A 21,675-nucleotide genomic window follows, 5' to 3' on the forward strand; every position below is an offset into this window, starting at 1 on the left:
CATAGCACATAAAAGGCAGCATCACTTTCTTTTTATCTTAAAATCTACTTTTTACACTTTGATACCCGCAAACAGTTTTGTCCAAGTTATGGGCGCACTATTGTCTTGAAAATATATATATATATATTTCTTTATTCCACACTCTTTCTCAGGGTTAACTTTTTTTGCTGAAATTTCCAAACAGAAGAGCCTACTTTTCAGTGAATTTGAAAAGGAAAATGCAAAGTAGGCTGATTGATCTAATTTCTTGCAATTAGAGTGCTTGCGGAAACTAACTGCGGAAACAGTTAAAATATTATGAACTAAACATTTTTTATAGAAATATATGGCGGCTATAATCAAATTACAATGTTACACAGTCAAGTTTAAAGGCTTCCATTGTACTGGCCGGAGCCCACAATGGCAGTACTAATACGAGTAGTAGCTGTACTTACTGGGAGGTAAACTTACCTTGGCAAATTCTATCTTCAGAGTACAGCAGCCAGAGTATATGTCCGCTCCATTCAAAGCTTCTTTAACCCTTTTTGCAGTGTCAATGTTGTCGAACGTAACATCATGAGCTTGCTGTTAAGGAAAACTTCCAGGCTTCACTTTAATTTTTCTTACAAAATTATTACATTAATAAGTTCATATGATTTAATTTATTAAGAGCTGATTTGCGAAAAATATGGATTGCGATGTACGATAGAGATGCACTATGGGTAGTCAAGAAATGCGCATTCGTTCAGTCACTTTAGTCATTGTTTACGTTGATGTTACGGCGGCACGGCATTCCAATATTCTCAGACTTCTCTAAATACCGTGCCTGCACAGAGAGCACATACTCGTATACCGGATGTATATGAGTCAGACCACCAGGTACTCTTAACAACAGTGTATTTACCTTTTACGTACATTTTATATTTACTTAAATAATTATTAAAAAGAGAATATGGGAATGCCATTTCTAATATAACTACACCATTACAGCAGTTTTATTTACTTCTTTCTGTTTACTAACGGAAGAGTCAGAGTGTACATCTCTTCATAGTGGCGAGCGACGAAAAGTTCGAGATAGAAAGAAGCAAGAAAGCCACAAGGTGGGGAGGTGGGCGTGGTCAAGAAAACCAAGTTGAATCTGATAATTCTACCCCTACTAGATATAACAACTAACAATTCTTAGTACAGCGATAATCATGTGAAGTTATAAACATTTTTTATTTCTCACCTTTCAACTCAATAATCAATTTTTTAATGTTATTATTTCTTTTAGCCTTCTATTAATACTAAAACTGTCCGGTAGGAGAGTTGTATAAGGGTTGATATGTATAGGTGAACCCAGAAAATTAATTTTATGGGTTTATCTCGCGTACGACTTTACTGTCTGACATCTCGTTCACAACTAATTGGTCCAGGTAAATGATCGTCGTCTGAACATTTTTAACCGATGTACATTTACTGTACACCGATTACATTTTGTAAATTTAGCTACATTTTCTAGTACATTGACCATTAGTAGAAATTACTTATTTGTAGACGATTGGAGCAGGTTGGTCCAAGTAATACGAGTACGGAAACAAATCAATTACTCTCAATGCTAAATTTGATTCAAGAGAGCTGGCAATACTACAATCAACATTTTGAACTGGTTGCGGATGTTCCTGCAAAACCCTATTGTATTGCTAACGGTTATTCTTCGGCAGCCAGTTAGAATTTTAGAGGATGTTTTCAGTGAATATTAGAAATGTTAAAGGGTCAAAAAAGTAGAGTAAAGGGCCAAAAATCGCGTGGGATAAGTACTACGGGAGGAAACTCTACCGATCGGAAGATAAGCGCTGGCCCCCTAGGAAGTCGGAAGGGTTCCGGTAACATCATACACTCTTGTCTTGCAAGTTTTTCAATGTAATGCTCATTAAATAACGACAGAGAAACCAATTGATACTGAAATTAAAATTTTATTATATTAAAAAAAAATTATAACTGAAATAAAATTACAGTATTTTATTGTAAATAAAACTAACGCAAATACTTATTCAGAAAGCAGCTGGTTAATGAGAGAAGTCCCAAAGCGAAGAGTTTGTAAATTAGGAAGATTTGGAAGGGATTAAAGGGAAATTAAATGCGCAATGTGGCAATGGTAAATACATTAAGGAAAACTGCCTTTCAGCGCGGCTTTTTACCAACACTGACTTAACACATTCTAACCTCGTACTGTATGTTACCAATGAGCTAAAACCACCTCTTCCATTTTCACTGCCACCCAACTCACTGATTTGGGATCTAGCCAGTATTATCTAGATAAACTAGCAAGAGAGTTTCTTCTATCGCTCGGCTACGAATATACAACCATCGCAACTACCAGCGTGAAAAAAAACCAACGCTATCCAAGAGAATCAAGAATCGATTACGATACCACTCCGTTGGAAGGCCACCTGCTAAACATTACTTTTTCGATCTGTCATAATCCCACTCGTTAGTCTATGACCATATCTTTTCTTGTACTATCTTTTGTGTGCCATAGTTTCTAAGTTCGTTACACCCTCTTTTGTTTGAAGACGATATAGTTCATTGAGTAGCTGATTTGCAGAAGTTGGTGGTACGAGTTGCCTGTTCCTGGCTTTTGTCCCTCGTGAATCCCTCTCGCAACGTTTAAGTTGAGCGGCGTGACATAATCCGAGTTTGTGTCTCGAGTTCAGAAAAATTGTTTGTCCCCATCTTTGAAATGTCCAGTTTCGGTAAGCTTATGTTGTAACAGGAACAATAATAACAATAATAACAATAATTATAATAAATTAAAAACATTAGTTATGGCTGTCATTTAGAGATGACTCTTTCGCAGCACTAAATCGCTCATCTAATAATTCACTTTCCGTATCATTGAATTATAACTTCGTGTCTGCCTACGGCTGGACTAAAGCCAATTTCCTCTACTAACATTCGTATTTCTTTCAATTTGTTGAAAAATGACTTCAGCTGGGAAGTTGATAAGACGATATTACCCTTGGTTAACTAGCATTAATTCCAGAATCAATTCCAATGTTGTTGAAGCACCCCCATGAACTGAATTGCTGATGAAGAAGCATGAATACTGGGAAAGGTTGGCGTGTTTGAGGAGTTGCTTGCTCCATACCCTTAAGAAGGACAGTTGGTTAGTGGAGGGGACAAGCGGAGAAGTTGAGGAGCTAGCGTTTCTTCTCCGCCATATCGGTACCAGATCAATACTAAAATATTGTTGTTTCCGCGTGAGTGCCATTGCGGACCTACCAACACATATCTCACGTGTATTTTTGTCTGTATTAAAGCTCTATCTTTCAGAAATGCCAGATGTCAGCGTAGTTTGACCCTCTCTACTGGGAACAAAGCCAACTTGTGTCTTCGTTCCAGTTCTGTCTGCTAATCCTCTCCTAGTGAGTGACCATCATTCTGTCACTCTCGACAGCTTGCCCTATCTTTCAAATTTAATTTGCTAAAAACTGCACCCCTATTACCAAAAAAAAAAAAAAATTCAAATAGAGCTGGGTTTTTGTAGGAGACAGAATTGTTGTGTTCATTGGAGAATAAGATATTTAATTGAATTAAATATTAAATTACAATTACGTAGTCACAGAGAGCATTGTTCGCGCCGTCGGCAGATTGGTTGGGGCCTGGAGAGAAGTGTGCGTTTAGTTGTATGTCTGGTGGTCTGGGTGTGTGCGTGCTGTGGCGTGGGCATCAGTCTGGAAAAATGAGAAACAGGACAGTGAAAAGATACCTGTAGCAGGAGCCGTGCGTAAACCGGCAGGAAACATGAGGACACTTTCAGACATGGGCGAGGCCATGCAAGTACAGGGAGTGTTGGCAGCTGTGGGTAATTCGAAGATCTGGTTGTCTTTGATGTCGACTCTCTCTGGGTCCCGGCAGGCTGGGTATCAGGCGGTAGAGTGATGTCGACTCTCTCTCTGGGTCCCGGCAGGCTGGATGTCAGGCGGAGAAGTCACCCTGGGCATAGTGAAGTTTTGGGGATGATACGAATAGCTTTATAGATCACATTCTGTTTTTAATCTTAGGGAGTATTTTATCTTTTAGAAGTTTCTTAAGTATCTAGACTGTTTTATTACTAATAATCAGTTCTAATATTAAGAACTAACATCAAGAGCTAATATTAAGTTCTTGTTTCCGTAATTAGGTAATAAATTCTCGTTTATATCATGAAACCTGTTTTCTTTGCAACTCCCAAGCTCCGGTATTAGGGTAAGCCCTACATATTTATTTATCTGTAGACATGATATTGTCCTTACAGATGCGAGTTAGCTCCCTATTAAATAAACATTAAAATTGAAGTTTACAAACACATAAATATAAACACAATCAAACATAGAATCCACCGAACAAGTAACACCGATACTAAAAAGAGAAGGAGAAAAAAAAGATTAAATTTAATCAATTCCTTACAAAAAGAGTATCATAACCAGTACGTCATGATCAGTTCAGCCACAATATCTAAAGATTTATAGTTCAACAAAACAGCAAATCTAAAATTATATAATATTTGGCTATCACCCCTCCAAAATAAACTGTCCCAACTTTAGTGCAGTCAGCAAATAATTATAAACAACATGCTAGAAGTATCGGTACAAATAAAATCAATATATGAAATAAAATTAATAAAAACAGTAAGGTTTATAGTCTCCCTAGACTATTATAATTAGGAGAAATCATCGCAAAACGCTCCAAGGTCTCCCCTCCTTATCATGGTTTTTATTGGAAAGTATATCGAACTTTTGGCAATCAATTATGTAATTAACACCTTTAGCACATATGGCGACATTAGAAATTCGGTACTGACTGATCAATCTCAAGCTATCAATATTTGCTTGAAGACACAAATATCTCTCTTCAAGACCGAACTTACTAATCTATTTAAATTCCGGGTTATAAGTTTGTTAGAGAATTTGCGTAATAAATCTCTATATAATTCAGAGAATGAGAGCACCGAAGTGGCGTCAGCCAACAAATAATCCTCGCCAATTGTGGACACAATTGTCCTGAGCAAACTTACCCAATTACAGCAATTGTAAGAGACATGACTCCATGAAATCAATTCATTAAAACAAATTCTCTCCAATTTACTCTCAGGTAGAGCTAATATTGCAAACCAAAATTGATCGCTTTCTTAAATAATGCCACATTAGTGGTACTTCATAAATGTAATTCAGAGTGGAACGCGGCCAAAATAGCATATCTTAAACAAACCTAGTGACTGGAAGTATTACTTCCAAAAGAAATGGCCCGTCAAAATTTACCAGATGATGTAAAGGGGACACTCTTAAAGTGTAAACATATCATAAGCAATAAATATATCATTTAACAAACTGTAAAGGAGTGTTATTGCAATAAAGGGTTCTTAACTATTTTCTTCCTTCTCTACAGGAAGGCAGAACTTCCTTTTACTAATATCTACATTAAGACCCCATTGTGTGTTCACAACAACGGGACAAAGTCACTAGCTTCTTCCCAGCGTCATTCCAAGATGACCAAATCATCCGCTAATTGGAACATTATTGGATCTTTCGCTTTACCAACTTTAAAACCTTCTCTCCCATTTTCTGTCAAGTATTTAATTATATCAGATATGTAGCAAGAAAACAAAAAGGGCTTAAAGTTTCGCCTTGCAAAACCCCTTCCGATATTTCATATTCTTTAGAAAAATTTCCATTAATATAAATGGCATTAAAATAAATAGACTTAATAATACTGATTAGTTTTCCAAACAACTTAACAGTTTAGGCCACAACTTGTGATGAGGGACTTAAGCGAAAGCTTTACGAAAAGTCCAAAAATATGACAAACATATACTTTCTTTTCAGTTAGCTATCCCCCCCCCTCGCAGGTTTAATTATAAGAAATACTTTTCTCTCTCTCATTCAAATAGAAACGTAGCCCTTATGTACAGTTTATGACGACTCCACGAGCACATAAGCCATCTTCAGTTCATTCAAAAATATAAAGAAGTTGGCTGTCTTCTGTGAAGCGCTTTCACGTATTGTCAGTAACGACCACTTCACAAGTAAAGCCACACCACAGATCTCACCGTTAACGCCACACCTGTAGATAGTTACCAAGGCATCTTAACGAATCTGTAAGTATAAGAATGTAAGGCGGATTACCATATGTTTAAACTTCGAGAAGATAAGGCACACCGAGCCGTCATTAGTACATGAAACAGATTACTGCCACTGAACTTTTTAAACAGAAAATATCAGAACTAGGCCTCACTGTACGTGCAGACTCTACCACTATATTTTGTAGGCTTGAAGCACCGCCAAAATATTAAAGAACTATTCGACATTGATCATCTATGGAACAGCAAAATTCTAAACAAGAAGAAACAAATAGTGAAAAGCAAACCGTGCCAAGAGTATGGGCAAGCGCGCTTTTATTGTCGCAGTCGTTGAATGTACTGGAGCGCACCTCTCATCAAATTGCACAAATACACGAGATAAACCAGCTAAATGCGCTTTGTACATTCTGCAAACAACAATGGGTGCAATGGGTTCATTGAGAACTTCAAGAAAGCAGAATGATGTCCGTCTACGAGCACCCATCCGCTCAGATCACGTAGCCAACAGAACGCTTTCCTAGCTGCCTCTAACGAATATCTCTTAAAATAGTTTTCGGTTATCAGAAAGATGCGTTCACAAAACATTTTTAAGGTGAAATTTCTTTGTCAATCTAAAGAGTAGTCACGTGTTGTTGTGTCTGCTAGGTTTTGTTTTTTAGTACTTTTCCAAGGATTCATTAATGCCGGAATTCCTGGAGTAATTTAAGAGAAATACCAGATAATAGAAATGCCAGAAAAGTACTTCCTGCCAATGTTTGTACCCACAAAAAAAAACCAGGGACTGTGTTTCAATTTTAATCAACGATTAATAACTGAATAACAGCTGGCGGTTCACTACGAATGCTGAGAGCACGCTCCATTTCCATTGGGCCGACATGTTCAAAGAGACAGTGCCAAAATAGCAGATTTATAATTAAGGGGAAGTGAGCTGGCATGAATCTTAAATTGTACGCTAATATCTAGACACAACAGTACTGTGATGCTGGAGATTCTTTGTCGCGTAGTTCATCCTACAGATCATCCTCATTAATAAAGTTTTAATTTATCTGCATAGCCACAAATACCCACATACAAAGGGTGATCCATTTAAAACGCACCAATCGCTAATAATTTTTTAGGGAAGCATTAAAACGGAAAAATCCATTAAATAAACTCTATGTTTTCTTTGGCCTAATTTTCAAATTTTCCACACCCGATGCTGTATCTTCATTTTTGGCGGCGTTACGGCCAAAAACCTAATTGTGGTTTCATAAGGACCACTGTTTTTGGCAATGATTATGAAAACTTCATAAAAACCGGTGAAAAATGACGATAACCCCGTTTTGATATGCCTAATATTAGTCGATATATTTAAGATCAAAGTTACAATATTATCTATTCGTGAACGGTTTTCAATATTAATTTTCCACCAGAAATACACGTTTCGGGAGGTCCTCTGACTACAAAAAATGTTATTGGTGACGCAAATAACAAAAATAATAATAATTGAAGATTTTAAAACATGTAGTATAATGTAATTACATTTGTGGGAGAATCAGGATAAATTTGTTTTATCGTCAAATAAAAGCAACCATCACATCATTTTAATGTACCCCGTATGCAAGACTTCTTGATTGCTGTAAGAATATCTTGCTAGGGAGGGACGAGTGGTAGTCTAGTGATCATGAGCGTGGATATGTAAGTGGGAGATCCTCAGTTCGAATCCCGCGAACGGAGTCATTCATAATACTTAATGCTTTACAATACTTTTTTCAATAAAAAGTAGTCATTCGCGGGATTCGAACTGGAGATCTCCCACATACAAAGCCACGCACTAGACCACTAGACCAACACCCTGGCAAGATATTCTTACCAAAATACTTGAATAGTTAGCTATCCGAAAAATATACACATCTTTTATAACATTGTAGGAAGAACACCTAGATTAAGAATGTAGTTGAAGAAAACTGTCAATCTAAGTTAAATGGTGTGCTACTGGAACAAATCTTTTGTAGATGAAAATAGCCAGCATTAGGGTCTGTGTTATCCAATAAATTCTTAACGATATTAATGATAAATTAATGCAGTAACATTACTCGAATGTTATCAATTGTTATAATAATTCCATTAAAAACCTGCTTTTTCGAATTTTTCTTAATGGCTGAAATTACGAGCGGAAGTATGAATGAAAGGTTTGGTACCAGCTGATTTGTCTACCTTTTGGCGTTTAATCAACCTTTACACTTAGCATTTTAAACTGTAAGTTTTGTTAAGGAGAATTTTTTACTTTTCGGACAGATTTTCCTTTTTGGCTATTCTGCAAAGGAACATATCTATCTGCTTTACAGATTTTGTTAATATTTGGAATAAGCAATACTTTCATTATAACCTGATATGGTCTTAATTCGGATCCGTAACTACCATTGGAGATATCTTTTAAAAGAATGCTTAGAACAGTGGTCCCCAAAGAATCCACAGTAACAATTTTCTTAGAAAAAAGTTTCGAATAAAATAGGAATGTTGAAGCATCAAGACCCAAAAAAGGCTCACCTAAATGAAGTTCAGAATCGAATGTCACCACATTGATGAAAATCGGTTCATGCGTTTAGGCACTACGTTCTTTACAAAAGAGATAACGACAAGAACCATTTTTTGAAAATGCAGTTTTTCCCCATTTTTTGCATTGTTTTTATCTAAAACTATTTTATCTAATAGGATGAAAAAATAAATGCCATTTCAGTCGAGTAAAATTTATTTTGCCAAGCTTTCGTCTTAGGGACTAGGTCATCTTCAGGTAATACTTTTACATTTCAGCCAATGAACAGACAAGACTGAAGACACACCAACCCTGTAATGTAAAAATATTACTTTCTAAACTAGCCCTGAAGATGACCTAGTCCCTAGGTCGAATGCTCGGCAAAATAAATTTTACTCGACTGAAATGGCATTTATTTTCCATCCTATTGAGACTATGAATCAGCCACCAAACAGAATGAACAACCATTTTATCCAAGTTATTGCCGAAAGACCACAGAGAGATGGAGCAGAATTTGCCCTTTGTTTTAAAGCGATAACTTAACGCTTTTTCTGGCAGTTTTTGACGATCAACCTCTTATACAGCTTGTTCCTGCCGGACAGTTTTAATACTAAAAAAGGGAAGAAAGATTATTGCTGACTTTAGTCATAATTTTTTAATTATTTTTTTGCCAAACTTTCGACAAAGTCATCTGCAGGGCTTATCCTTACCTTAACAAAAACTTACAGTTTAAAATGTTAAGTATTAGGGTTGATTAGGGTTAGGGATTAGGATTAGGGTTAGTCATAATTTTTTAATTATTTTTTTGCCAAACTTTCGACAAAGTCATCTGCAGGGCTTATCCTTACCTTAACAAAAACTTACAGTTTAAAATGTTAAGTATAAGGGTTGATTAGGGTTAGGGATTAGGATTAAGATTAGTCATAATTTTTTAATTATTTTTTTGCCAAACTTTCGACAAAGTCATCTGCAGGGCTTATCCTTATTAAAACTGCTTATCCTTATCGAAATTTTGTTCAGATTTGCACTTTAGAAGCCTCGACGCTGTGCCTCATAAGGAGGGGAGTTCGCCCCACCCAAATAAGGCCCTTTCTAAAACTATTGCTACCAATATTTCTATAACGCTTAGTCCGATTTTGATAAAATTCAGCCCGAATAAGTGGTTGAACCTCCTCTATGTTGCTGATGCTCTTGCACCTACTTAGAGGAAGTACTGCAATCGTTTAAATTATCAATGAGTGAACCGATTTAAATCAATGAATTGTCGTTCGATTAAAAAATCTTTGCCTCTTTGCCTTTTAGGGAGAAGTACTGCAATCGTAGTTTATTTCTCTTACTCCTCTTAAAAGGAAGTACTGAAATCGCAGTTTAATTTTGCTATTTACGTACAAAAACACCTTCCTATTTTATTCAAAACGCTTTTTCAAAAAAATTGTTATTGAGGATGGTTTGGGGGAACGCAACTATAATCATTCTATAAAAAGATCTCTCCAGTGGTAGTTACGGTTCCGACTTAACACCTTATCTAATTATAATGATAGAATTGCTTATTCCAAATTTTAAAAAAATCTGTAAAGAAGATATGTAACTTCGAAAAATAGACAAAAAGGAAAATCTATCCAAAAAGGTACCAAAATATCCTTAACAAAAACTTACAGTTTAAAATGTTAAGTATAAGGGTTGATTAAACGCTAAAAGGTACACAAATCAGCGAGTACCCAACATTTCATTAATACTTCATTAATAGTCAAGTAATTCTACTGCATTAATTTTCATTAATAAGTTATTTTTTAGAATTTATTAGATGTCACAGACCCTTATGCTGGCCACTTCATTTATAATATTTTTTGTTATAATTATGATAAATCACATATATACGTACATGCATGTTAAAGTAGAAAAAGACAAAGTTAGAGTAGGCTACTGTCTTGAATTCGTCTTACCGAAATATTCGTGAGCACAAATAACACACAGTTAATAACACGTAGATTATTCAACAAGAATTATTCATTTTTCAATTGTAATTTAATTTAGTCCCCCTAATTTTACTTATAGTAAAATACTGGAATAATTAGCTGTCCTAAAAATATGCATATCTTATTTACTTTATATTACATATATACAACATTGTGGTATGAATACCTAGATTGAGAATGTAATTGAAGAAAACTATATTATTTGCGATAAAGCCAGATAATTATTACCTATTATTATAAACGTTTGACTACTTCATAAAATAACAATTACTTTAATCGAAGAAAGAACTTAAACCGACGATTTTTATTTAAAAATAAAAATAAATAAACAAAATCATTGATGTAAGTTTTTTATAAAAAAAGTTTTGAATTTTTTAGCCCCATATTTTTTTTTATTTTTTTATAACGTTTTTCTCTTTAACCTGTAATTAATAGTTTGATTATTATAAAAAACTAGATATTACAGTCAATCTACAGTGCTACTTGAACATATATTTTGTAGACGAAAATGGCCAGCATAAGGGTCTGTGACATCTAATAAATTCTAAAAAATAACTTATTAATGAAAATTAATGCAGTAGAATTACTTGACTATTAATGAAGTATTAATGAAATGTTGGGTACTCGCTGATTTGTGTACCTTTTGGCGTTTAATCAACCCTTATACTTAACATTTTAAACTGTAAGTTTTTGTTAAGGATATTAACAATTGTAATTTGGTTTCCATTATTAACATTTAAGTTGGCGCCACTTTTCCTGACTGTTTAGGCGCTCACAGCAACCTTAGGTGTTAACAATGAAAAACAAATTATAATTGTTAATAAGGATGAGCCCATATTAAGACTGAAATAGCAATAATCTCTTCTCTTTGGATTAATGAATAAGTGGGAAAAAAATGAACACCAACAACAACAACAAAAACGTAATGCTCATTAAGTAGGCAATTTTGAAAGCATGTCAACAAGAATGAATTAAACCAATATATTCATGTTTATTGCCTCCACAAAGATATCTCGCAGAGCTAAGAAATGTTTGGGGCCAGTCTGAAGTAGCGCAACAGTTTAGGTGAGTAATGATTTGGAAAAGTGCCAAAAGAGTTCCATCGGCTTCGTCAATTTTCAAATCTATCTTAGTCATAGCAGCTGGCCACACGACACTGACGGCCCATTTTATGTCTCCTACGATGTATGCAAATCATTACTGTGTACACAGTCGCACTGCACTTTTTAGTTAAATGATTGTAAGTGGTATGTGAGACAGAGACAAGGTCACTGGGTATTTGGTCTTCTGGACATAATAAACTGGCGGCTTAAGTTCAAATCCCTTCCACTACCTTAGCGCAGGTTCGCGCTATTACCTTCATATGCCTATTGAATTTGCGCTAAGGCGCAGGTTCGCGCTATTACCTTCCTGTGCCTATTGAATATGCGCTAAGGTGCAGGTTAGCGCTATTACCTTCCTATACCTATTGAATATGCGCTAAGGCGCAGGTTAGCGCAATTACCTTCCTATGCCTATTGAATAGACGCTAAGATAAACTATGGTTGCAAGTTACTATTGTTACGGTGTATTTCGTTTTCACATGGTTCAGAATCAGGTTATATTTTTACACCGATCTACGCTGGCGTAGACAAGCAATGTAGAAACTATATTTATTTACGACAGTTTTTGCTTCACCAAATCTCACTATTTTGGAAAGGAGCGTACTCTATTAGTTTTGAAGTGAAGCCACTATGCAAAACATGCGACTTGTTTAATAAAGAAACCATCCTTAACTGTAATTTCTTAGTTGCTCCCTTTGATGCTGTAACATTTTGTGTATCTGAAAGAAGTATACCTTTTCTTCGCAGAATACAAATAACTTAAAGAATCTACAAACATTGTAAATTATACGCCTACACTGACTTCAAACATCACCTTTATTTCTAGACATTTCACTTACTTAAACATAAATTATTACTGAAATGTTTGCTATTTACTATTGTAACCATAAAGTGTAGGCCATCTGGGAAGGGGAGGGGTGATCTTGAGACGCCACCATTTTGGCCGACACTTAAGTCCATGCCTCTTATTTTCCTATTTTCAAACTTACAATGGAACTTAATAAAATATTTAAAATGAACAAAAACAATCAAAATTTGCGGTTTCTTCCACTTCTGGGATGTCTAATTTCCACCAAGTGCATAATTTTTATGCTGAAAATAATATGCCTAATTGCAGTTGATAGGCGATTACAACGCGGGAGTTGCTGAACTAAAAAGTGTAACGTTTAAAACCGATATTATAAATATTTCACTTGAGAGAATCTGAAGAAATGCCACGATCATCTACAAAATATATCAAAATTTATCGTCGCTTTGTAGCTAGAGTGAGAGAGAAGTGAGGGGTTGATACTTGTCTCGGTGCTACTTGTTGCTGGTCACGCCAGCTCCTTATGGCCTACATGTAAGGTTACATGCAACAAAGTTATATTAAGTATTCCGTTCACTATTCCAAGTTTATGTCATTCAGGTAGCACTCACTACCGCAGATCATATGTCCGTTAACTACGAACTGATGCCTATGATTGGGATCTTGCAAACCACTTCGGTCATCACATAATCTTATTAATCGTTGACGGGCCCTAGGTTATTGAATTCTTAGTATACGTATTAGACTGCGATCCAAATTCGAAAATTGCCTGTAAAGGTTTGCGGTAAATCTGCAGAAAGGAATACCGGCGTGAATCTCAATTGTTTCTACCAACCAAAAAGAACATAACTGCTCACTAGGGCACTGTTCACTTAAAGGTAAAAAGCCAGAAATGATGAATAGAATGCTAGGAATCCTCGTTGCCAGCATATCTTTTCCAATGACCACTTAAAATGGAACGCCTCCATTTTGGTAATAGTTTCTCCTTTCTTGCAAGGAGAAGAAAAGGTGAAGTGAGTGTTGAGCTTTCTTCTTAATCCCTTATTTAAGAAATTAAGCTAAATGAATCTAACAATGCGAGGCTGAGGCTGGAAGGATTAATTAGCCGGGAAGGTGAGGTGAATGATGGGCATGCTGCCACGTCACATACCTTGCCACCGGTGTTTGTTCCTACCTCTGGGTAATAATAACTTTTAGGCTCCATTCCAAATCGAATTATTGGAAAACTAAATCACACCGACAAAGAATTTTATATTCAATCTAAAAAAATTTTAGAATAACTTCGTCAAATGAAGATGCAGAAAACAGAGGCAATTTGCAATAAAGAACTGCCGATGGGATGAATACATATACTTTACACGAATGGCAACTGCATGATCACTGCTCGGTCAAATGTGAAATTAGTTCAAGTCTATTTGGTTCGGTTCAACACTGATTAGCTACTACTGCAGGCATGCCCAATACCTTCTCTAAGGCATGATGCAACCAATATTCCATATTTTTAGATATTGTCAAACGAAAATTATTTAATTATTTTTAAAACGACTTTATTGAACTCTTATTTTTATTTGTTTAGCGTCCCACAAGAGAAGGTGCTCACACGGTTACTTAGAGTTGCAAAGTGATTATAATAAATCTCCTTAACAAAAACTTACAGTTTTAAAAGTTAAGTATAAGGGTTGATTAAACGCCAAAAGGTACACAAATCAGCAGTTCCCAACATTTCATTAATACTTCATTGATATAATTTAAGTAATTTTACTGCATTAACTTTTCCTTCACATTTTTTAGAATTTATTAGATGTCACAGACCCTTATGCTGGCCATTTTCGTCTACAAAATATTTACTCAAGTAGCACACCATTTAACTTAGATTGACTGTAATATCTATTTATCTATAATAATCAAACTATTAATCACAGGTGAAAAAGAAAACGTTATAAAAAATATTAAAAAAATATGAGGCTAAAAAATTCATAAACTTTTTTAAAAAATGCTTACACCAACATACATCAATGATTTTATTTATTTATTTTTATTTTTAAATAAAAATCATTGGTTTAAGTTCATTCTTCGATTAAAGTAATTGTTACTTTAGTAGTAGTCAATCGTTTATAATAATAGGTAATAAATTATCTGGCTTTATCGCAAATAATATAGTTTTCTTCAATTACATTCTCAATCTAGGTGTTCTTCCCACAATGTTATATATATGTAATATAAAATAAAGAAAATAAAGATATGCATATTTTTAGGACAGCTAATTATTCCAGTATTTTACCATAAGTAAAATTAGGGGGACTAAATTAAATTACAATTGAGAAATGAGTAAATATTGTTGAATAATCTACTTGTTATTAACTGTATGTTATTTGTGCTCACGAATATTTCGGTAAGACGAATTCAAGACTGAAATATTGTTTTGAATCCTCTGTGATTCAAATTTAAACAGTAGCCGACTCTAACTTAGTCTTTTTCTACTTTAACATGCATGTATATGTGACTACTCAGAATAAAGGGCACATTAAAGAGAAATCAGAAGAATAATTTGGAATAGAGTTAAAATAAAAACCTGTTTAATTACGAAGATATAATATACATTTTATCATAATTGTAACAAAATAATATTATGAATGAACTGGCCAGCATAAGGGTCTGTGACATCTAATAAATTCTAAAAAATGTGAAGGAAAAGTTAATGCAGTAAAATTACTTAAATTATATCAATGAAGTATTAATGAAATGTTGGGAACTGCTGATTTGTGTACCTTTTGGCGTTTAATCAACCCTTATACTTAACTTTTAAAACTGTAAGTTTTTGTTAAGGAGATTTTTGTACCTTTTGGATAGATTTTCCTTTTTGTCTATTTGCAAAGTTACGTCTGCTTTACAGATTTTTTAAAATTTGGAATAAGCTATTCTATCATTATAACCTGATAAGGTGTTAAATCGGAACCGTAACTACCACTGGAGAGATCTTTTTAAAGAATGATTATAGTTGCGGTCCCCAAACCATCCTCAATAACAATTTTTTTTAGAAAGCGTTTTGAATAAAATAGGAAGGTACGTAAATAGCAAAATTAAACTGCGATTTCAGTACTTCCTTTTAAGAGGAGCAAGAAAAATAAACTGCGATTACAGTACTTCTCCCTAAAAGGCAAAGATTTTGAATCGAACGACAATTCATTGATGTAAATCGGTTCACTCATTGATAATTTTAACGATTGCAGTACTTCTCTTAGTAGGTGTAAGAGCATGATGGCACTTCACAGCCACGTAGAGGAGCTTTCATCACTTTTTCGTGCTAAATTTTATCAAAATCGGACTAAGCGTTATAGAAATATTGGTAATAATAGTTTTAGAAAGGGCCTTATTTGGGTGGGGCAAACTTCCCTCCTTATGAGGCATAGCGTCGAGACTTTTAAAGTGCAAATCTGTACAAAATTTCGATTCGAATGACACTTCATTCATGAATATCGGTTCACGTGTCGATAATTTGAAACGATTGCTATACTTCCCCTTAACAAGTGTAAGAGCAGATCGTCGCTTTATTGTTACGTAGGGGAGCCCTAACTCTATCATCCTACCAAATTCTATCAAAATCGGGTCAAGATTTACAGAGTTATTAGTAATAATAATTTTGGAGGGGGCCTTACATAAAGGGGGCTAACTCCTCTCCCATTCGATGTACAGCGTCGAGACCCCCAAAAGGCACATCTACATAAAATTCCGAATCGAATGACACCTCATTCATGAAAATCGGTTCGCGCGTTTAGGCGCTACGTTGTTTACAAAAAAGGTAACAAGAAGAAGAAGAAGAACAACAACAACAACAACAACAACAACAAGAACAAGAACAAGAACATTTTTTGAAAAAGCCGTTTTTGCTCATTTTCGGCAACTTTTTTCTCGAAACCTATTAGATCTGGGTGGTTGCAAAAAAATTACAGTTATAAAGGAGGGTTCGGAGTAAGATTTAAAGAAAATTTGGGAATTTTATCTTTTATAGAAAAATAGCAAAAAATTGTCAAAGTTGGGTGTTTTTCAACGTTACGCTTTTTCGTGCAGTTTTTGATGGTCAACCCTTATACAACTGTCCTACCGGACAGTTTTAATAAATATTAGGTATATGGTAGTTTTTCATATAAACAAGGTTTTCTTCTATGTTTTCATGCAGCTAAGAAGCATCACCCTCACTTCTATCAGCCTGCAGAAATTTGGACTACTGACGGTAAATGCTGAGCTACGCATAATCAACTTCAAGAGGTCCCCATATCCCTTCACAAAAGATGTTGTATTAAATAAATTTAAAGCCTTCTTTAACGGCTTGGGATCTCTTCAAGGTTTTGATAACAGTGCCTAAAACGCAAAAATCCGTCGTTCCCGAAGTTTATTAAGTTAAACTGAATGAAGTGAGCAGCTAACTGACAGCGCTTTGGTCTACATTTGGAAGGTATCGAGGGCTAAGTTTGCAATTCGGCAAACAGAGGAATGAAGGGATTAAAGTAGATCCAAGAATATTAAAGGCCCAACCAAAAAAAAAGCTTCAAAGAATTTTAGGCTTCATCAATTATTCTTCCACCGCTGTCTACAGTAACCTAACCTACCAGAATACTTCAACGCCTCTGAAAAGAAAAGGATGAGATTTCGATCATGTGACATCATCGCCATATCACAATAGAGGAATCGAATAGCACAGTCTGCAGTGAAGGTAACGAAGCAGCTAATAAAAAATAAAAGACTCGGAAGGTTCCGATTTCTTGCAGAATTTACGGGAATGAAGAAAACATCTGTCTGGAGAGTATTAAGCACAGAGACTGTTACCCAGATAGCTAAGGTCACAACATCCAGTTTTAAGCAAGTTCTTAAAAGATTGCGGAGGAGAATTAACAGCAAGCAGCATCGGCATAGCAGCATCAATTCGTTTCGAATAAATTCTTAAAACGGTTCAGGTAAGTATACTTGCAATATACTTAAAAAGAATTGAATAAATGTCAGTACTCACCATTTGCTACTTGATACCTGAAAATTGTGTGCAAAACTTAAGGAATGTTGCTGAGAATGTAAGCATTGTGTAAGTATTTGTATTTAAAGGATATTCAACCATGGCTTGTACTCCATTCTTCTTGAAGATGACAATGCGCAGCACTTGTCCGTTGGGCGTACAAATAGTGTGTAACACGTCCTGCAAAATAGAGCCTGCATTAGTTATTATTCTTGTTTGCAAAATATTGATGACAGCACACCTTTTACTAAGAGTCGCCTTTAATTATTAGCCGACAATGGCAATAGTAACCCCTGGCTAGAAACCTGCATGACAGCATTTGACGTCACAGGAGAAACTGGATTGGTCACTTATTATGGAATCTTGGCGTTTTGGCGGGCATCCAACACACAACATTCGTCGGCCCTTCAAACATTCTTTGTACTTGGTAGTTTAGCTAACCTCTAAATCAGCCTAAGCCAAGCAGTCATGCAATACTGCCCGAGAAAGGTTAGCTCGCAGTGTCTGTTTAGTTATTTAAATATTTACTTCCCCAGCAGATCAAACTGTATAAATACGTAGTAAATACTCGTAGTTTGGCTGTGACGAGAACGGAGCCCGCCCCTAATTCACCAAGGCCATCAAAGAAAGTACCTTACTGACTACCGTCAGTATGGGAGAAATGAATTTTATATACATACATACATACTCGTACATACAAAATGAGATACTTAATTTTATTTAAACAGTTTAATTTATAACATTTCATAAGATTATTAGTGAATGAGAATTGGTCCAAATGATTAACATATTGCAACTAAGGGGTGGCTCCTTTACGTGCCATTCATCAGCACACTTAATTGTATTACAGAACATTTATACTGCAGCGTAAATTTCAATTAAATGAATTATATATATATATATAATATATATATAATATATAATTATATATATTATTTTATATATATATATATATATATATATATATATATATATATATATATATATATAAACAGCCAGCAGTATAACAACAGTATCTGACGCATTATTAGAACAAGGATCAATTATAATTTTGTCCCGGGCTTAAATTCAATTTTCTAGTTATTTATTATTACTCTCAGTAAATTTGCTGATATTCGACGTGTCTGAGAAATAGTCCTTGAAAATTAAAAGGTTACATTAAAATTGGATATGACTTTTCAGAGTTAACACTGCTACTGCTAGCAAATCTTTATTAAACTGCTATATTTAAATAACTAGTCAGGATAGAAGACTCACCGACCTTAGATATAACAATGAAAAAAAATAATTGTTATTAGTATAAGCCCCGAGAAAGGCCTAATTAAGTCCCTAGGTCGAAAGTTGGGCCCAAAAATTAAAAAATTACAACTGAAACATATTCTTTCTTCATTTTGAATTAACGAATCGGTCCCCATGCATAAACGATGAACAATACTCCAATGTAAGAGAGGAGCAAAAAATGATTAGGGGCTCTAATGACCTCGGCAGTACATGCACCCCCCCCCAAATACGCCAATAAACAATTAGACTACAATTATTTAGTCATAATAATAATTAATCATCATATATAATACTTTTTTTAATAAAAAGTAGTCATACGCGAGATTCGAACTGGGGATCTCCCACTTATGGTCATGCTCTTGGACCCCTAGTCCAACACCCGCCCCTCCCTGGCAAGATATTCTTAACGTAATCATAGGTGAAGAAGTCTTGCATATGGAGTACATTAACATGATGGTTGCTTTTATTTGGAGATAAAATAAATTTATTCTGATTCACCCACAACCATTACATTACTCTACATTCTTTAAAATCTTCAATTATTATTATTGTTCTTTACGTCGCAAATAACATTTTTTGCAGTCTGAGGACCCCTCAAAACGTGTATTTCTGGTGAAAAATAATTATTGAAAAACCTATCACGAATAAGATAAAACTGTAACTTTGATCTTAAATATCTCAACAATTATAAGGGATATCAAAACGGGATCAACGCTATTTTTCACAATTTGTTACGTAGTTTTGGCAATCATTGTCAAAACCAGTGGTCCTTACTTGCTGACTCAAAGCGCAAGACGGTAACCTAAGTGATGTCAAAAGGTTACTCTAAACTGATTAATCTAACTCAGATCAAGATGAAGGTCCGAAACAGGTGGGAGGGGGGATATGAAATGTGCTGCGATGGATAAGATCAAAGATATGGAAATCTATTTATTTGTGACCTTTGGATTTTCCGTAATTTTTGGGGAAATGAGATTATGAATCTCTTTCACACAAATTTTCGTTTGATGTAGTCAGTTTTGCATGATATTTTAGCAATGCAGTTGTTTTTTGTTTAATAAAAATACCTTATTCCGAAGAAAACAAGATAAGAAAAAAACCAATTAAAAAAATCATTAACACAAAAAAAATTCTTGAATATGAAAGATCTACACTGTAATATCTTTCTTTACTAAATGTGCCCCCATCCCTGAAAATGACCTAGCCCTAAGCAGAAAGCTTGTAAAAAACAAAATTAAGACTGAAATGTTTCTCCCCTCAAATATACTAACTTCAGAGTTTGCTTTAGATTTTACTTTAAAATTTCGCTTCACAACAATGTTTCTGCCCCTCTCTAAATGAATAAATACTGATTTCTTCGAAATTTTGCAATAATAAAAAGTTTAATATGAATGTTAAATTATGTTAACTTCCGTGTGTTTTAATTTTGGAGTTAATGAGGCTTGAAGTTTTTTACGACAAAGCCAACAGTATTTTTCAATCGTACTTAGCTAGAATACTTTATAGAACACTCCTGTCTGTATATACATACATTTTAACATTAATTTATTAATCTGTAAATAATTAAATAATAAGTTTGTATGTTCTTAGTAACGCGTCATTTATTTCCGGAACGCCCTCCTTATTTATTGCAATTAGTTCTACTTCGAACACTTAATTATTTCTTCAATTTGTTTAATTTGTTCGGTTCTTCGAACACAGACTGAAAGATTTGACAGTGTATTGGTCGGCTCAATAAGCTTTTATAATTTCAACTATGGGAATTAAAAAAACAAACGTGAAATTTGTTTTTTATTCTGGGAAGGTAGTCTGTTAATTTGTAGTTAGCCACCAAGTACGAGTATATGTGGTTTTGCTACTGTCTACCACTTCGGCATAAAATATTGGCGACTATTTTCTGCTTTCCTAGGCAGTGAAGCACTTTGAATTCATATTGTTGTAAATAAGTCGTCCACCTTCGAATTCTAGTTTTGGTGTGTTCACATTTGTTTAAGACCGACAAAGCTTAATGGTCTGTTAGTAATACAAACTTTCGTCCCCTGTCTGATAGACTTGTAATATTTGTAATGCCCAGACGATACCGAACAATTCAGTCTCAGCAGTGGTGTAAGTCCACTCTTTCCTCTTAACATTCCAGATTGCCACGAAACTATAGTTTGCATACGTCATGATCTTAAATAGCATAGCCCCTGGCGTCTGTTTGTAAGTAAAAGTTCGAATTAAAATCTGAGAATTTTATTGATATTTATACTGTTTATAAATATAATCTCATAATTTTTTCAAAATATTCTTGATCCTTCTCACCTCAATGCAAATTAATATTCTTATAAGTAAAGTTTAAAATGTAAATGTAAGTATAGATGTAAGATGTTTTATCCGGCAAACTTTGAGTGAATTTAGCATAATAATTAGTCACTCCCTAAAAATGTTTAATTCTGTTTAGATACTGGGAGTTAGACAATATAGAAATTCGTATTCTAGAGAAACAGCTATACCTGCTGTCATTATACGTATGGCACCAAAAGTCTAGTTCGCACCTCAAGAATTTTTATTATCTCTAATTTAATGCGATTCCATTCACTTTAAAAACTTTAAAAATAAGCTTTAAATATTGGATAAGTTAGTCATAATCTTAAATAATTAAAATATCGTTTACATAAATATGTACTATCAGTGAATAATGAGAGCATCCCTTGTGATGCGTGTGCCAAAGAATTCTTCTAACCAAAAGGCACCACATTGGAATTGGAACGTCTGTCCTCGAATTGAAATGCTACATATTGAGTAAGGTTCTATACTTATCTTGCCAAAACTCATTTACGATACGAAATACGAAGCCTCATTATTCACGATTACGAACTAATGTTCTATGTACGTAAGATGATAAGTTTTTATTAGTTGTTTACTT

At 34.6% G+C, this 21,675-nt stretch overlaps 1 protein-coding gene across 14 annotated transcripts in view; it reads right to left on the reverse strand.

The window, feature by feature from the left end:
- The window catches only part of sm (heterogeneous nuclear ribonucleoprotein L), a 97,569-nt gene that overhangs the window by 63,667 nt on the left and 12,227 nt on the right, over nucleotides 1-21,675 (reverse strand). For all 14 annotated transcript variants that reach the window (XM_074131141.1, XM_074131137.1, XM_074131140.1 and 11 more), the window contains 2 exons: nucleotides 17,581-17,666; nucleotides 451-547 (listed from right to left, as the gene is read on the reverse strand). In XM_074131141.1, coding sequence (XP_073987242.1) covers nucleotides 451-547; nucleotides 17,581-17,666 — 183 coding nt within the window. The remainder of the gene's footprint in view (nucleotides 1-450; nucleotides 548-17,580; nucleotides 17,667-21,675) is intronic.

The sequence above is a fragment of the Rhodnius prolixus genome, unplaced genomic scaffold, assembly GCF_049639745.1.
Source record: "Rhodnius prolixus isolate KJV_2025 unplaced genomic scaffold, Rpr scaffold_4, whole genome shotgun sequence".
Lineage (NCBI taxonomy): Eukaryota > Metazoa > Arthropoda > Insecta > Hemiptera > Reduviidae > Rhodnius > Rhodnius prolixus.